We start from the raw sequence: 18,692 nt of genomic DNA, 5'->3' as shown, positions 1-18,692 counted from the left end.
TCACTTAAAAGGTATTCAAAGGTCTGCCTGTGTCTGGATCAATATAATACAAAGTTCACATTGGGCTTGTTCACATTGAAATATTATCTGCAGCCTGAAAACAGAAATTCTAAATTAAGTTTCCTAAAGTAAATCCTAACAATGAATTTCTCTTATTTGCTCCCGCTTAGTTTGTTAAATATGCCATTGAATGCATTTTGTTATATCTGTTTAATAAATGCAAAAAGTAGCTGTTGGTAGTGCCAGAAATCCAGCATTCTGCAGTGTTATCTAACCGTTATTGGCCCTGCTCAGTTCACCTCGTCTGAACAACAGAACACCTCCCTTTCTATGTTATGAAGATAAGGAGAGGGGGGAGGTGCTCTGTTGTCCTAACAGGAGGGTGTCAAGCCTGTTCCTCCATAGATACAGTGAGTGTTGACACCCTAGGATAGGAAGTGTGTTACTGGCAGGATCGCATGGTGAAAATAATGCAAAGAAAATGAACACAGACACCAAATCTAAGAACCGGTAAGCTGCAACAATTTAACATTTTTCTTCCTGGGTTTAAATACATTTAAAGTGGTTGTAACGGCTCAAGGTTTTCTACTTTTATGCATTCTGTGCATGAAGGTAAAAAACCTTCGGAGTGCAGCAGTGCCTCCAGCCCCCTCAATACTTACCCAAGCCCCATCAAAATCCAGCAATGAGCATGTCAGTGTCAGCTGTCTCGGATCTTTGCTTCCTCATTGACTGAGACAGCAAGTGGGAGCCATTGGCTCCCGCTGCTTTCAATTACAGCCAGTCAGCCAATGAAGAGAGAGAGGGGACAGGGCCAAGCCACGGCTCTGTGTGTGAATGGACACACGGAGCAGCGGATGCCCCCATAGCAAGCTGCTTGCTATGGGGTCACCCGACAGAAAGGAGGAGCCAGGAGAGCCTGCAGAGGACCCAAGAAGATGAGGATCCAGACTGCTCTGTGAAAAACCACTACACAGAGCAGGCAAGTATAGACATGTTTGTTATTTTACAAACGAAAAAACCTTTAACATCACTAATAGTACAGTATATAGCACATAAACGTCATAGTAGCTAGTGGCATAACCAGTTTATTTTACATTGATCTTACAGGAACAGCCAAAGGATACGGCACATATTTCGCTGTGCGGTCAAATTACTCTTGTGGTGACACCTATTCTACTCCTGACAGCAACGGGCACAAGTACGTCTACCAAGCTGCAGTGATAACTGGAAAGCATTGTCAGGGAAGCTACCATTTAAAAGAGCCTCCCCATGTCAATAACGACACCAGCAGTGACCGCTATGATTCTGTGGCAGACAAGATGGAAAATACAACGTACTTTGTGGTGTTCCATGATGACTATGCCTACCCAGAATACCTGATCACTTTCAAATCCTGCAAGTGATCCCTAGAACATTGCCAAAGGAAACTACCAAAACAATTACTCCAGGCTTGCCTTTAAAACTGCCACAGGATTTCCTAGAAGGTCCTGACTTTATGGAAGGACACTACTAAACTTCACTTTTGAGCATTCTAGTTTGTCTGGCTGAAGTTCTGACTTCACGTGCTTTGTACTGGTTTCGGGACAATGATTTAGAAAATACTGAAGTTGGAGTCAGCCATACGACTTGCATTTTTTAAAGGAGGCCAGCAATGGCAGCCTATACAGTATATTTTACTTGTTATACTTTATCTATACATTTGTTTAAGGCACCAAATCATTTTATATTTTTACTGGTAATCACATGGAGATATTTTACTATGACAAATACTTTCCAAAAAAGTTTAAACTTTGTTATTTCTATAGTTGTATTTTCTGCATTCCAACTTCATGGCATCTGCTTTTTAGCTTTATTTTGTATATTCTTTTTTTTCAAACTTTAAGACTTTTGAGACAAATCATCATTCCAATAAATAAAGTATATTTAAATCAATATTATTGCCTTTAATTTGTATAATCCCATCATATACCACAGAGCTTCACAGTAGCACATTAGTCTTAATTCACTAAGGCTATAACACATTATTTGATACAACAATTATTATTTTTAGACATATGGCTTAAAGTAAACTCGCGACTAGTCTCTGGTCATCAAAGAATGCACTTGATTTCATGAGCTGCACTAAAAAAATTAGGCATATAAAAAGGTCAGCTGATAATAAAATCCAGTTAAAACCACAAACTAAATGTAGGAAAAAACAGGTGTGCCCAATGATAGTAAAATCCAGCAAAATATACAAACGAAGCATAGGAAAAAAATGTGTGCCCAATTAAATTAACATCCAGTAAAATATACTAAGGTCACCTGCTAACTTGACAGACACAGAAATTTAAGACACAAATAAGTGTAATACAGAGAATGTTTTTTTCCAGCTTTTTGAAGTATAAAAAAGACTTTCCTAAGCCCTGTCTTTGAAAAGAGCTAACACTGACTGAGGGAATATAGAAAAACCAGGGAGGATCTAACTAGGACTGAACTAACTCACACTAAACAGGAGGGAAGGATATAAGAAGATACCAAATTACATAAGAAAACAAGATGTAGTGATCCTAAACCACCACTAGATGTACTAAACTGTTAAAATGAATTGTATTGGAACAGTTCACTACAACAACAGAAAGATCACACTTAGGTGGGACAGAACATACAAAACTAAGCTTACGAGAAAAAGCTTACTGCCTACTGGTAGCAAAATCCAGTAAAAGAAAAAAAATGTAGCACTACCCCGCAGGAGCCACCTGGTAATTTAGGTTCCCTGTTCTGTGCCTCCACTCAAAGAACAACCTCAACCCCTCTGACACACCTAATTGAATAAAAGTTACTGCAAGCACTTATAAGAACACAAGTACCTTTGTACTTCCTGAAGACGATCTATTGGTCGAAATGCGTCGAGGGCTTATGACGCAACTTCCGCTGACATCACTTCCCGTATTTGGAACGTATGCTGGAACGTGGTGGCCATCTTAATTCCCATTCATAATACACAAATCTGAATACACCTATTGCCAGGAAAGGCACTTTTTTTGTGAGTGGCATTTCTATTGTTTGACCCCATATTAAAGTTTTATACAGTTTACACTATGGGATGTCTGGTTTTGTTTTGATTTATGCTGAAAATATGAAATACTGCCTGTGGAGGAGAGGAGTTGCCTAACATTGATGCAGATCTAGTGGAAAGTTATTGGTTACTACTAGCAACCACGGTTATAAGGGCGAAGGAATATCGGCCATCAGGAGCAGATTGCAAACTAGGATAGTCCCAAAAGGCGAGTGTGACTTACCTAGAGATAGGTGGTCATGAAATGACGGTGAGTTTACATCTATGTGGGGCAGTGAAGCTCTTGTCATTTCAGTATGGAGTATCATCGTTAAAGATACAGCACTATTGCACCAATTATTCACATGTTAGGACTGAATATTAATATTTTATTTGTACAATTTAGTCAATTTGTGACCTTAACACGGTCCATTTTTGAAATATATGGGTTTGAGCATAAATGAGCATACAGAAGGTACAGTAGGTTCAGACACAGTCTGCTAGAGAGTATAATCGCTATGCCAAAGTAACTTAGAATAAAGTTCTATACCATAAAATTGGGATGAATCAATATCAACATAAAACAGTGCATATAAGCATTAACTTCAGTGTGAATAATAATACTAAAAGTAGTCTAGAGTGCAATCTAGGAAAATGGCTAGCATATGGTGCAATGTCCCCTGAGAGGTACCGTTTAGCATAAGCAATAGGTGACGGCCTCTGTGTAACAGCTATAAGGAGACAGTCTTTAATCCTAACTCATCAGCCGGCTATCATTGGGGCCCAGTTGTACAGTTGGTGCACACAAGAATAGCCCCAGTCAAGTCTGCAGGCAGCAGTAAGTCTTCAAGATGGGTGTATAGTCAGTTCTTAAAGGGCACAATCGCTTTAGCAGCAGATAGTAAATCTTCACAGCAGCAACTCAAATGTCCCAGTGATTTTGCAGCTCATCATCAACACGCAGCGATTCGTCCACTCTCTGCTCTGTACCCAGGTGACTCTGTCTGCCATCACCCCCCAACTCAGAGCTCTAGATCCCATTCTGGCCACTGATATGCAGCAGTAAGAGTGCACACTGGACAGCAATGCGCACTCTTCAGTCCCTCTCATGGCAGAAGGAAACTACAGTAGGTCCTGTACAGCCTGAAAAATGCAGCTCTTTCCCCTCCTCCTGCCAATCTCTCTCTGGGAAATGCAGTTAAAAAGCTCTTGTTGACAGTAGAGTCCCTCTCCTCTGGACTATAATTCCCACAGTGCAGTGCTGACACAGTCTACTGAACTCTATCTGCTCAGCAGCTCCCTCCTCTTGCTGATAAGGCTGTTAACCAGTTCAGCACCGCAGGGCAGCAGCTACAGAGAGCAGCTGCAGCCAGTGTTTTTCTCACTATCCATTCTTAGATTCTTAGAAGCTTAAAAAGTACACATACTTTATGTGAAAACTTAAATCAAATTTCTGTGCATTGATTGGATAAAAGCTGACTAAAACTTAAAAACAGTAAGTAAGACTTGAAGGCACAGATTTGAAGGTGCCCCCCCTGGCAAAGCAACTTGTCCCCATGTTTATGTAGAAAAGAGCCTTTTTTCCAATAATCTTGGTCCAGTGGTGGTAGGAGTCTGCAGGCTGGGGACTTATCAGAGCCTGTAAGCCTCTTTAACAATAATTGACACCCAGATACCAGCCCCCCCCCCCATGTAAATTAGTAAGGGGTACATATAACCCCTAATCATTCACAAAAAAATATAAAGTGTAAATACAGACATTGTTTTTCTTAAGTTTAAAAATCCTTAAATAAAAAATAAGTCCCATGGTGTAGACCCACTTCAATCACAATGCCAATGACTGCTAATCCAGTAAAATAAAAATGCTGCCAACTGCCAACAAGTCTCTTCCCAGTGCTTCACTCCCATCAAATAACAGGTCCAATGAATGACAGCTGTCATAGAAGAAAGGGATGGGGTCTCCTGAGTGATATCATCGATCATTGACTGGAATCTCATGACCTTTGCATAGAAAAGGTTAGCTCTTTCCTGTTCATATTTCATGTCTGAGGTTTACAACCACTTTAAGTATGCCCATGTGAATAAGACCTTTGATGTATATCATAATAAAATACTACCCCTGCAAAGTAGAGGGGAAGGTGTAAGGATGTCAAAAATGTTTAATGACTAAGAACAAGGTTATATAAAGGCAAATTTTGCACAAGTCACGATCTGTGAAGAAGAGGGGTCACCCTTGACGCATGTCAACACTTTGCACACTTCATCTTTACCTGTAGATGCCAAAAGTGAAGCCAGATGGGATATGCCATGGGTTACTTGAATCCAATGAGTGAAGCCAGATGGGATATGCCATGGGTTACTTGAATCCAATGAGTGAAGCCAGATGGGATATGCCATGGGTTACTTGAATCCAACGAGTGAAGCCAGATGGGATATGCCATGGGTTACTTGAATCCAATGAGTGAAGCCAGATGGGATATGCCATGGGTTACTTGAATCCAACGAGTGAAGCCAGATGGGATATGCGATGGGTTACTTGAATCCAATGAGTGAAGGCAGATGGGATATGCCATGGGTTACTTGAATCCAACGAGTGAAGCTAGATGGGATATGCCATGGGTTATTTGAATCCAATGAGCAAAGCCAGGCGGGATACGCCATGGGTTACTTGAATCCAATGAGTGAAGCTAGACAGGATATGCCATGGGTTACTTGAATCCAATGAGTGAAGCCAGACGGGATACGCCATGGGTTACTTGACTCCAACGAGTGAAGCCAGATGGGTACACCATGGGTGAAGCCAGATGGGATAAGCCATGGGTTACTTGAATCCAACGAGTGAAGCCAGACAGGACACGCCATGGGTTACTTGAATCCAACAAGTTGAGGAAGGTTTTGCCTGGATGGATGTGTTTTCTACGATTTTTGCCAATCATCTTTTTTTATTTCATTGAAGATATTGCACAAGACACTTTGCACTTTTGTTTCATAATTTGGTTTAAATATTTCCCAGTCTGGAGAGAACTGCAAGACCATGGATATCACCCAAGGGAAATGGTCTTGCAGGGAGCATGGAAAAGTCTTGTTTTGGTTTTAGACAGTTCCCAAGCTTCTTTAATATCTCTTTCAGGACTTCTGATCCTCTGATCCACTTCTGGTGTTGCACCCTCCCTTGCATGGCATTTGAGCTCACCTGGAACACAGTTAGTGCTCTCAAACCTGGGAAGCGGACAAAGCCTATCTGTTAGAGTTACAGGTTGGTGGAAAATTGTATGTGGAGGCTGACGTTTAGCTTGGGCAGCCTGTTTGTTAGGCTGGTTAGGTCTCTTTAGATGGGCAGTAAAAAACAGCTGAACTGTAAAAACAAAAAGCACTGGATGACGCTGTTCACATGCCATTTTAAACTCAAGTGCAGAGTTTGACACAGCTTGTCAAACTTGCCCATTAAGTTCAGTGGAGCTGTACCGCATGCAATGCATGTGACTGCAGTGCGGCAATATAGAATTAAATCAGGTGATGAGGTAATATAACGCCTCCTCACTGACTATTAAATGCCCTATGAAAAGTGATGTGGATCACTCTTCAAAGGGCATCACACTCCACCACATGTATGAAAAAGCTTTTAATCTGTAGTAGGAGCCAAAAAGTGGCTGTTTTATTTTTGTTGGACATTTGTTTTATTATCATCTGATGTACTGTACATTGCCTGTACATGGCACAAATAAACTTACCACTGTTTGAAAAGACATTATTGGACTAGTATCTGTGCCTAAAAAAGGTTGCTTACCCCAAGGAGCATTACATCCGCTACCTATTCCTAGCTAGCACATATCATATCCTGTATTGTTATGAGCATATTTGTGTGGAATTCTAAATTAAAGAATAACTAAAGGCAAAATGTTGTGTGTGTGTGGGGGGTTTTTTGAGTGGAGAGGGATAAGAACACCTGCCAGGTTTTCACTGTTGTCTGTGCCCCGGTTTGAGAAATTCGCCCTCTCTATTTTTCACGTTTACCACTCTCACTGAAACAGAAAAAAATCCAAAATTTTGGATTGTCCCCAAAACAGGGATAGAGGGGAAACCTTCCAATGGGATCTCTAGTTCTGATGACCCTGGAGACTCCCTCACTTTGGAAGGCTCTCTTATCTTTTCTATTTTGGACAGGGAGTGAAGGAAAATCTCCCTAATGGGATTGAGATGGCAAAAAAATAAATAAAATAAAAGCTGACAGGAGTTATAACCCTCCATTACTTTATCCAAAATGGAAGAAAAATGTTTTTCCTTTTAGTTCTACATTAAGATACACAACTAACAAGATTGTGTGTGGTGTTTTTTTTTCTGCTAGTTTGACCTCCTTTTTATTATTATACAGGATTTATATAGCGCCAACCATTTGCTCAGCGCTTTACAATATAATTTTAATCAAGAAGTAAAATTAGAACTGACTCCAAAACCTCTATAGTTCTACTTATAATGTTAGCCAGCATAATTTGAATATTTAACACATTCTTCTCAAAGTTGGCCATTCACCAGTAGAATTTAATTCAAAAACCTTAATTTTCAGAACATTTATTTAATCTTCTAATCGTTAATGGGGTCAAACTGATGATTGTTCAGGAAGATAGTATTGAAAAAAGTTGAAAGAGCAGGATGGAAAAGCAACCAAACACAATTTTGAAGTACTTTTGAACAACATTTGTCAAGTCTCTGATGGTATTATCAAATGTACTGATGAGATTTTTCATAGGAATATTTGTAGGAAAATCTACCAGTGTATGGCCAGTTTAACACTTGCATAATGTGTTTTGTAATGTTAGCAGTACGATCACCAGCTGCCAGTCAGAATCTAGCCATGGACAATATAGAGTTAATTTAATAAAGGGTTGGAGGCTGTTCATTTGGATTTTCCCTAAAGCTAGCCATGCATGGCTAGATTTCACTCATTTAAGCCCTGTAGGCTGCAAAAAAAATAAATAAATAACTTGCGTTTTCCAAACCGTGTGGAAGCAAACTCTCCACCCAGGCATTTGTAGAGAGACAGATGGCACCCATGGCTCTCTACATGCTGAAACAACTGTACTGGTAAGTATCTGCATCTTGTAGTTGCTGTTCATTTCAATATTTACAACCTGAGTACGTTTTTCTCAGGGGAAGACTGACCATTCGAGCACTCAGGCACTGCCCGAGGGCCCAGGCTCAGTAGGGGGCCCCATGAAATGCCCCTGGTACTTTTTATAGGCTTTTTTTGGGTGTGCTTTGAGTGTGGGCAAGGACACAGGGGCCCCATGATCCCCTATTGCCCGGGGGCCCCATGAGTTGTCAGTCCGCCCCTCGTTCCTCTTTATGCAAGTATAAAAATGTAAGTAACCCCAACTCCTAAGGCAGCCAATACATTACTCATTTTTTTTTTTCTTTTTCATTTAGCAGGTTGAACAAAAAACAAAATATGACCTGATTCCCCCATCCATACACTCTGTGTGGATGGGGGAATCCTTCCAGCTGAGTTATTGTATTCTGAGAGTGAAGAGACTTCCCCACTGTCAGTATACACTGATCAGGGCCTGGCGGCACTCATCAAACAGGAAAAACCCAGCTGGGTGGTTGTACAGAAGTCGATCAGTAGATCAACTTCTGTACAGTCATCCTGCCCATATATGGACTGTATATGTTCGGTCCCTGCTGAACCGGCTGAATTTCGAAACCAGTGTGGCCAGCAGAAGACTATGTAAACCTCTTTAAATTCGTACTCTTTACTGAAAGTATTAGGAAATGTTGCTTGAGCTCCACATCAACACTTCTTGGAATGTGCCAATAAGAAACCGTGCTGAATGGTTCCAAATGTATGTAACACCCCCCCAAAGGAACCACTTAGTGAATAGGCCCTCTGAGACTAGCATGGTATGTGAACTACCTCTTTAACTGGTATATTTTATCACTTTAATCACTCTGCACCCCTGGTCAATAAGATAGGCAACGCTAAATGGAACAGAAACCGTAGATCTATTAATGTAAAACAGTTCAAATACAAGTAAAGTGACACAACCAATGAACAAGAGAATACAATGACTCCTAAAATATACAGTGACCTTCTTTGGTACAGGTGTTGGTGGACAAGAACAATGAATAACTGGGCCCGGATTTTACCAGACGCTAAGATCTGCTTAAAATATAATGGGATCACAAGGAATGCAGTAATGATAGGCAATATAGTACCAATCCCCCTGGAGCCTATGCCACCATCAGATCTCAGGAGTGACCCAGCTATGTTTTAAGTCTACCTGCAGGACTTTATTGTATACACATTAAACAACCCTCAAAGAAAGAGTAAGGCTTGGATTGTAAAGTCTGTAGAGGTGGATATCTGGGAGAAGGAGAAAGTTCCCTGGAAGGCGAAGAACAAGGAAGGAAGAAAAGAAAGACAGAGAATCTAGTATTGCTGACTTAGTTGGGAGCTCAATGGTTCTCATTTGCTTAAAGCCGGGTGGACAACTGTAGCAAAGGGAACTTGAGAAGTTTAATTTGTGCATGTGTCCCTTCTGCCATCCCTTCTTCCAGGAGGGCAGTGCTGCCCACCCGGAAAAATGCCGCCATAGGCAAATGCCTTGTTTGCCTTGTGGTAAATATGCCCCTGTACCTGGGTATATATGCACAGGACTCCCATCGGGCTGTTTTGCTGATAATCCCTGTTTGCACCGTGGATGTACAGTATGTGTTATTAATCTGTACTGATATGAAGCTTGTTTTGGTTCTATACTGGTGTTCATGTGCATATGGCTAAAGCAGTGTTAACCCCGAACTGAAAAGTATATTGCAGCTTAAAAATCATTAGATGTGGTGCCTGCATCCTTTTTTTCTTCCCTTTTTTTTTTTTTTTAGGCTTCCTCCCCTCTGTTTTTTACCTAGTGATCTGGCCAGTATAATACCTCCTGTATTAGTGTCCCTACTTAGGATGAAGGCACACAGGGAGCACAGCAGACAGTGGCATTGTTAGTCTGGAGGGAGGGGAGCATTAAATGTACTAGCAGATTTGTTGGCAGGCAGTCTCCTGCACTGCAGGTGGAATTCAAAATGCATCGGTATTACAGAAGGAAATGAAGTCAGGAGAAACATATTCCTCTATGGTTTCCTGGGTCACAGGGATGTGATCTTTTTGGATGTCGCGGACCCACGCAACTCTGGTGACCATCCTAGGCCAGGTAGTGCCTATTTAATACCCTGGCTTGTGGGGTTGGCACACATTTTTTACAAGGGGTTAGTGTGGGGACAGTATACCCTCCTGTTTTTGACAGTGAATAGTGGCAGGGAAAGGTTCCGGATGAGTAAGAATAGATCAGGGACATGCTCTGTTCTACAGGAATCATCCCATTTTGGGCTCAGACTTGCCAGCCCGCATTCCACCCCCTCAGGCAGAAATTGACTGTGCATCAGGACCTGTTTTGCTTACAGTGCCACAAGAACTGTGTGTTTTTGGCTGGGTGTCTTCCCACTGAGCTGTCTGTATCCTTGAGCCATTTCTTTAATGAAAGTTTAGTTCATTGCAACCGGACTCCATCTGTTCATTGCTGTTGCACCTACCCACATTTGGCAGTATACAGTGGCATATGTCCCTTCTTGCAGTGGGTGCAAAAGGAAGAACAGGGTCCATCATGGCACAGTTAGGATCAGCCCTGGCATTAGTACCCAAGTTCAACAGCTCAAAAATTCCCTTTGTTCTTAGGCACCAGGAGGATGAGTCTCACCCATTATGTGGTAGCACTCCAGAATCTCTGGAACGTCTGGAAATGAGGGATGTGCACTGCTGTGCCAATATTACTGCATCAGTTCACATGCTTAGGGACCAGTTTATATTGGGCATGAAGACTGGCCCATTTAGGAGAGCCCCATGAGAACGAATCGGGACGCAACCTGCCATTGCTTTCCATGACATTGTGGTGGATGCGGTTGCGTGGGAACAAAAGGATGCAAAAGTGGCAGTGATGAAAAAGTATGATCCGCTGCTTCTGAGGGAAAGCGGCCAATCATTTACCCATCCTGGCTAAAAGGTAATGCCTGGGTTAGAATCAAAATCAAGGACCAGGTGGTGGATGTGAGTGGGGGTAGTGGTGACCCATGGTCCAGTAAATTCTGCAGTACTTGTTGTGCTGGACATGAATGTCCTGAAGTTCCAGCCAGAATGTGTGGGGATGCGGCTTGAGGGCAATGTGGCCCAAGGTGATCCAGGTCTACGAGGCCCAACAGGGAGCAGCCAGGAAACAACTTGAAGGGGTCGGAGTGATCCTCACTCCAGCCAAGCAAAAATTACTCCTGGCTCCCCTCCAAGAAGAGGTCTGGTTGCTTCCTATTAGGGCCCACAAGATGTTACAGGGAGTCACTGTTCTGGTTGAACTCTGGAAGGACTCTCTGGCGCTAGGGGAGTGGCTGGTGGCCTGCACCTTGTGCAAGATTCACAAAGAAAAAGCCTTGTTACAGCTCATTAATGTAGGAACAACCCCAATATTACTTCCCAGCCATGCCAACATAGCAGACCTCTGTGTTACCTCGTCGCTGCATTTCCAAGGCCGAACCAGGGGTGGAAGTGGTGTGTGCCCCTCTACAGGCAGCCATTACATTGTTAGATGAGTCCCAATACAAGCTACTGCTAGAGCAGCTGAACATACCCTTTCAGGATCTGCCACTGCCACAACAAAGACTATGCCATCAGTTACTGGAGAAGGACTTGCTGGTATTTGCCACTGGTTCAGCAGACTCCCAGTTCACTAAAGCCATTGACCACCCGATTTACATGGGAAATGCATCTCCATTCTAGATACTGCCATATTCCTCCAGCCCTGTGTAAGAAGGTCAAGGATCTGCTGCACAACATGTTACATAGCGGGGTGATACGGAAAAGCTGGAGCCCCTGGCCTGCCCCCATAGTCCTGGCATGAAAGAAAGATGGAAGTCTGCGGTTTTGTGTTGACTATCGTAAGCCTAATACGTGTACTCATTGGGATGCCTACCCATTGACTTGGGTGGAGGAGTCATTGATGGCGCTAGGACAAGCCAATTTCTCTTCCACTCTGAACTTGGCTAGCGGTTACTGGCAAGTCCCAGCCAGGGACCAAGACCATGAAAAGACTGCCTTTATCACTCCCTTGTGACTATTCAAATTTAACCGCATGCCCTGCAGCCTGAGTAACTCCCTCAGCTCCTTCCAATGCTCAATGGAGAGATGCCTGGGGGATTTCAACCTTGAGACTGTTGGTCTTCCTTAACAATTTCCTTCTCCAAGACATTTCAGGATCATGTTAAAGGATATATTCACTTTAAAAATAAATACCCAGTATTTTGCTGGTAAAAAATGTGCATTTACTATATACTTATTTTACATTTTCTTGAGTCTGAAAGCATTGCACCATCGATTAGCAGATCGCCAAAATCAGGTGGAATACGTAACATGTTCCCAAAGGTGAACTTATCCTTTAAGCACTTGGTCTGGGTGAAAAACACCAAGAGCACCAGAGGCAGTAAGTTGGAGCCCAAGTGAGAGCATACCCCTTTTGTCAGGAATGGACTGGCCAGCAATGGTGGGACTCACCTGCCTTTTGATCTGCAGTACCAGGGCTGGCCAGCGGATGCTCCCAGCAATCAGAGACTCAACTTTGCAGCCAGCTAACACCTGGAACTGATTATGCTGGGGTATTTAAGGGATGGCCAGACCCACAGACTCTGCCTTGGTGTTGTTTGTCCTGGGCCCTGTATCTGTCCTGCATCCTGTTTCTGTTCCTTTGCTGACCCTGCCTGATCTGAACTGCTGCTGACTTCTCCTGCTCTGATCCCGGCTCGCTCCTGACCATCCCTCTGCCTGACCCTCTGTACTACGCTGCTTGCTACCTGCTGAACCTGGCCTGTGACCCCGACCAATCTCCGCTTGCTCCCCCTGTACCTACCTGCCCAATTGATATTGACCCGGCCTGCCTGACGACGCTTGCTTGTATGTACTGTTATCTGTGGGTGGTTGGTTGGGTTTGTTTGCACTGTATTATGTTTAGTATTGCACTGCGTTTATGTTTGTATTGTTAGTGTTAATAAATTATATTGTTTATCACATATCTGAAGTCTGCGTTTCCCTGCGTCAGTCACACATCTCTGGTCATACCTGGGAGCCCTGACACCTTTCTACCCACTCCAGTACATGATGTGATCTCAGAGGGGTCCAACCCCTAAATAAGCATTTTGAACATGCTAAGGCCCTATGTGCTGAGTAGGGATTGCTCCAGCAAACCTGCTGGGGACAGAGAGGCAGTCAGTCTTGGATCTTCCCACCGAAGGATTCCTGACTCTTGCTCAAGCCTCCAGCCTTCATTGTCTCGACAGACGGAGAACTCTGGTAGCGGAGCTTTGGAAGATTGACAACCCCCTCAAGCTCAACTGACTGTTCTAATGTTTCTGAAGACACCATCTTGGGCATGGGTGAAGGGGTTATGGAGATCACAAACAACCCCTTACCACCTGTGTCCCCAGAGTCACAACCAGATGATTAACCCTTGCAATGTGACTTTACTGATGATCACATGAATTGTCACCCTTTTGCGGTCCAAGCATGGGCAGCCTCCTCCAAGAAACTATTTTGAAATTGTTTGTGTTGTTGTGCTTTAACCATGCCTTTTTGCAGTTTGTGTTCCTCCTTACTTTTTTGCAATGCCGACAAATGCATCTGCCAAGGGGGGGGGGGGGAGTGTAGATGGGTGCAGTCTTTTCTCCACTGTGAGTAACGTTTAAACCAATTCATTGCAGAGGGAGAGGAAGTCAGGAGGAACTCATTCCTCTATGGTTTCCTGGTCACAGGGAAGTGATCCGTTGGATGCTGCTGTCCCATGTGACTCTGGCAGCCATCTTGGGTCAGGCAGAGCCTATTTAAGACCCTGGCTCCCGGGTTTGGCGCACATTTTTTTTTTTCCAAGTTCGTGTAGTGATAGGATACCTGCCTATTAGGGACAGTAAATGGTGTCAGGGAAAGGTTCCGGACGAGTAGATTGGTTATGGACATGCTATCTTCTGCAAGATTCCTCTCCGTTTTGGGATTAGACTTGCCAGGCCACATTTCACCCCCAGAGGCAGACGCTGTTGGTGCATCGGGACCTGTTCTACTTACATTGCCACAAGAACTGTGGGTGTTTTCCCTCTGGGCTGTCTGTGTACTTGAGTCATTTCTTCAATTCAAGTTTTGCTCATTGCAACCGGATTCCGTATGTTCACTGCCACTACACTACACAGCACCTACCCACAGATTTGTAACAAATTGACACAGTAACAAATTGATGCCAAACTCCAGCGCACACTGCTGTTGCACAACAGTTACAGAAAATGGTTTTGTTCCTTTTAGGATAGCTGTTTTTTTATATAGCTAAAAGCTGATCACTGTGAGCACCCCTGTCAATGGTTAATGATTTGTCTAAACACTCTTAAGTAACACGTTTGCAGGAGAACTTGTTCCGTTGCAAAACAGACCTACCTGCCAGATCACCAGGTGAAAACAAAGGAAAGCCTAAAAAAGAAAATGAATGCAGCCATCAGATCTAAGAATTGGTAAGCTGCAAAACAATACATGTTTGCTGTTGGGTTTAATACCACTTTTAATGTTATATGATGGTTGTAGTAGTTCATCTGCTCCCTATTACTTTGGATCACTAGTTACTGCTTATTTCCCAGGTAAGGAATCCCCTTGGTTCACAGAGGCCCAGTCCTGGGAGAAGGCACTGCCAATTTTCTTCCCAAACCCAATCCTCCACTTAGAGAAGGTTCTGGATCTCCTACTTACCTACAGGTTAAATATCCTGTTGGAGGTGGGGGGGATGGGGCGTTTCTCATAACTACTCCCATTTCTCATAACTACAACCCCCCCCCCCCCCCCAAGAGATTGCTACATGAGCATTCACCGTAGAGGGCAGCGGATCCCTACACATTGCTTTGACATGTACATAAAATTAACATGCAGCTGTTGCCTGGTATCCTCTTCTACAAATACCCACCATAGCAGGCTGAGCTCAGGGTCTATATATGGACAACTAACTGTAAAGCGAAAGTGAAACAGCGACCATAAGACAGGTCCGATATATGCACAAAGACGCATAGAGAGAAGCAAAAAGGAGAAAAAGACCATCCACCCTAAACTGGTATCTTATTTGGAAATACAAATCCACCAGTAAAGAAACATCCTAGAACAATTTGCCTGACAAAGTAAGTACAGAAAAAGCAATATTTGTAATGATGTGTCTGCTGTTGTTTGCAGAAGCTATGGCTACAATTTTTGGGCTGCTTTGGAAAATGTTAGATGCCTGGCTTCCATACTGATTCCATGGCTTTCATATTTTGAGACTCCAGGGTTGATTTTACTAAAGCATTAGAAATTCACTTAGCAAAGATTTTATATAATGTGACCTGTCTTTATCCCAGAGATTGGCTTTTTCTAGCCAATCATGTGCTAGAAACAAAATAAAAATCCTGTTTTCCTAATTTTCCTTGCACACATTTGGATATTTACAGTGAACATAACTTCACCTTTTTTACTAACATTCATTTTCCCAGGTGAACAGCCTCTACTCATATTTTCCATGGGTACAATGTATGCAGGGCATGCAGGTCCCAAGGAGAATGGGGTCCATTGTGCACTGACTCACTGCTTCCATAGATGCTGTTCTTGCTCCTGAGTTGCACTTGTTACTTTTCATTTGCAGTTCGAAGCAGATCTACATATGGCTGGAAGCTGCTTAGCCCAAGCATAGTGGCTGCCACACTGGATACCTCTCCTCCTGGTAGTTTTTGTTAAAAATGACCTTGATTTCAGAATGCACGTGAAATACATCCACAATGGCTCCCACTGGTCTCAGCTAAGCCTGTGAGAGAGTGGAGAAGGGAGAGCAGACCACAGATGAGCACAGCACTGGATCGATACAGGACTCGGGTAAGTATTTAGGTAACGGGGGAGGAGAAATGGTGGCTAAAAGGGTTTTTCTTACCTTTTAACGTATAGAGTGCATTAAGGTAAACTATTTGACTTTAGAACCACTTTAACGCCAACCCCTCCTTCTTTACATTCTCAGCACTCACTCCCACCATACCAACTGCTTGTTGTCTCTCACTCCTGCTGCTATTTTAGTTCAGCAGTGACTGGGTTGTCAGCCCACTGCAGGATCAACAGGTATGATTCAGCAATTGCAGCATTTTGGGATTTTGCCTATGCACACACTCTAAAGCTGCGTTTCTTCATTTTTTTTTTTTTCCTCCCCCAGAGGAACCTCTAAAATCTTCAGGTCTAAGGTTGCTTTTACTAAAACTAGTTTATTGGGTGTCAATAGAAAACCAAAAAACTCCTTACCCCTGGTCAGCAGGAAGAATGCTTTCCCCCCCCCCCCCCTTAAAGCATGGTCCAGGGCCTTAGATACTTGTGTGTGTTTGGGGGGTGTAAGTTCAGCCCCGGTCTCGGGGGGGGGGGGGAGGTGTAAGTTCAGCCCCGTTAATCTAGAGAAAAATAAGTAAGCAGCATGATGCAGTACGATTGCTGCACACAGGTCAGTAGACAGAGTACAACAAAAACATGCCTCACTCTCCCACTTCTTCCCAAACCAAATTCCCCCCCCCCCCCCCATACAGATCTCCCCCTCCGCACAGATGTGCCCCCCCCCCCCCCCCCAAAAAAAAAAAAATTCAGCCCTCCCTCCTCCAAGAGTTCCACTTACCAGACCAGGCAGGAATAGCAGCTGCAGTGCTTCTGCTGTGTAGCCACTGACACCCCTGGTGGGGTCAGAATGCCACTAATATAGACAGATAACAGAATTGGTGTCATGTTGCTGGTTTTGGCATAGTTCCAGGAGCTTTATAGGCACCATTAAATTTGAAGATCAATCAGCCACCACTCAAGAACCCTTGCCTCTGTTGGAACCTTAGGGTTTCATGTAACCCTAGTTAAGAATGGGGCATAGTTAAGATATGTTATGTTTTCAGCTGTACATCCTGTCAACCAATGTTAGGTGTTGCGTGTAAATAGGAGCTGGTAGTTTTTCCTACTTCTGTTGAATTTCTTCCGATGTCATAGCTTAGCTGTCAATAACGCATATAAAAATATAGTCTTTTTAATAATGTCTGTAATTGTATTTTCTGCATTCAAATGGTCTAAAGAAATTTCTGTAATGAAAGAATATATAATATATTTAGCCTGCTGTGGCTGACCTTCTGAAAATGTTAGTTGCCTGGCTGTTATTCTGATTCTATGGCTTCAATACCTTCTGAATCAATAGGTAGAGCATCAGCCAAGGCTATCAATAGATATGTTGTACCAGTGGCAAGGTTGAGTGTGTCCTTTAGGAGAGAGGTAGAGCGAGAATTTAGCTGACATGGAAGTAAGCCTGTCTATTATAATGGGTGCTGATGAAATAACGGAAATACAAATATGGAAGTTTAGGAGAACAATAAGGATCAGGAAATTTCATAGTTTTTTCCTCCAGAATTTTGTGAAAAAGGTGAGATTTCTGGCACAAGTTCGCAATGTTGGCAAACTGCAATAAAGTCAATGAGAGAGACAATATTAATGTTGTTTTTGTTGGTGTTTAAGGGTGCAAACAGCTTTAAATGGCTCCTGAGGATTATAGAAGCTCCTTTCAACTATCTTGAGCCTGTTCTTGTACGAAAACAACTTTGTTGGCTTCATTGTTTTACTTTTATTTTTCCTTTTTTTTTTTTTTGCCCATTAAAATAAGACCGTTAAAAAGAGTCAAGTAAAAAAATTTAGAGAGCGCTCAAAAGTAATAATCAAATATGCCGAAAAAGGCAACTGTAAGAAAAAATTCTGATCATACAACCTACTCTACATACACTGAAAACACATCCCCCTTCCCTTCACAACTTAGGGGAGAGAGGGAAAGTATTCTTTAGTCTAGAGAAAGTTGAGGAAAATTTAACTAGTATGAGTGCAGCTCAGGCAGAAAGAACAGGCCCAAGATTTCTGGGGAAAACAAAAGTTGGTATATTAAAATTAAATGGATAATTTAACAGACCAAAGGTGAGCAAATAAAAGGAAGTTCATTGTTAGGGATTATATACACTTTGAAAAAAAAATCAATTTGGAAGAATGTGAAAAGCAATTATCACAGGCTGTACATTTTTTTTTTTTTTTTTGTCCAATATGTTATCTAATACTATTACTTGGCATCTAGTTACCAAAATGCAGCATATTTCCTGTTTGAGGTATTATATAAAAATATACTTTTATGTTGGCCACTAGATGTTGTTGATGATTATAGGAAGTCATAGTATTATAGAAGATATGGGGGAAAGTCATGCAGTCTAGAAAAAATGTTTGACATTTGTTCAATTAATAATTTATAAAAAGACCCCTTTGTTCCCTTTTTAAAGAGAGTTGTGAATGAATGAACTACAAGTCCCATCTTCTACTGCTCCCAATTGAATACAATTGCAATTATCAACACAGTCGTAGTCCATTGACACTTCTGCAGCTCTCCAACTAAAAGCCATACCTCTGTAAGGACATGGAACTGGAGGAAGGGTCAGCGGGGGCCTGGCGTTGCGTGAGTCCAATCCAGGCGTACTGTTAGTGCACTATTTTGTTCCCTACAAATACACAGTAGGTGCATTTATTTTTTTTCTTTTCTTTCCT

At 42.6% G+C, this 18,692-nt stretch overlaps 3 protein-coding genes across 9 annotated transcripts in view; 2 read left to right on the top strand and 1 right to left on the bottom strand.

Moving 5' to 3' along the window:
- LOC149452459 (protein mono-ADP-ribosyltransferase PARP15-like) overlaps positions 1-1,935 on the top strand; it is a 42,327-nt gene extending 40,392 nt beyond the window's left edge. The window contains exon 12 of the mRNA XM_089689356.1: positions 1,111-1,935. Within this exon, the coding sequence (XP_089545482.1) occupies positions 1,111-1,406 (296 nt within the window). The 3' untranslated portion in view covers positions 1,407-1,935. The remainder of the gene's footprint in view (positions 1-1,110) is intronic.
- Positions 1-16,846, bottom strand: part of NMI (N-myc and STAT interactor) — a 116,669-nt gene extending 99,823 nt beyond the window's left edge. Inside the window, exons 1-2 of one of the 5 annotated variants that reach the window (XM_089689359.1) lie at positions 16,759-16,797; positions 14,535-14,567 (exon numbers count right to left, since the gene is read on the bottom strand). The gene's annotated coding sequence lies outside the window, so the exon portion shown is untranslated. Of the gene's footprint in view, positions 1-14,534; positions 14,568-15,699; positions 15,916-16,758 lie in introns of those variants that run through there. The other 4 variants (XM_089689358.1, XM_089689362.1, XM_089689357.1 and 1 more) reach the window with 4 other exon arrangements.
- The window catches only part of LOC149452457 (protein mono-ADP-ribosyltransferase PARP15-like), a 36,826-nt gene continuing 33,164 nt past the window's right edge, over positions 15,031-18,692 (top strand). The window contains exon 1 of one of the 3 annotated variants that reach the window (XM_089689353.1): positions 15,031-15,259. The gene's annotated coding sequence lies outside the window, so the exon portion shown is untranslated. Of the gene's footprint in view, positions 15,260-15,961; positions 15,984-16,138; positions 16,221-18,692 lie in introns of those variants that run through there. The other 2 variants (XM_089689354.1, XM_089689355.1) reach the window with 2 other exon arrangements.

The sequence above is a fragment of the Staurois parvus genome, unplaced genomic scaffold (assembly GCF_062004578.1).
Source record: "Staurois parvus isolate SC_StPar_1 unplaced genomic scaffold, SC_StPar_1.0 ptg000471l, whole genome shotgun sequence".
NCBI lineage: Eukaryota > Metazoa > Chordata > Amphibia > Anura > Ranidae > Staurois > Staurois parvus.
Note: the sequence above shows the minus strand (reverse complement) of the source record. Positions and strands in the feature narration are given on the sequence as shown.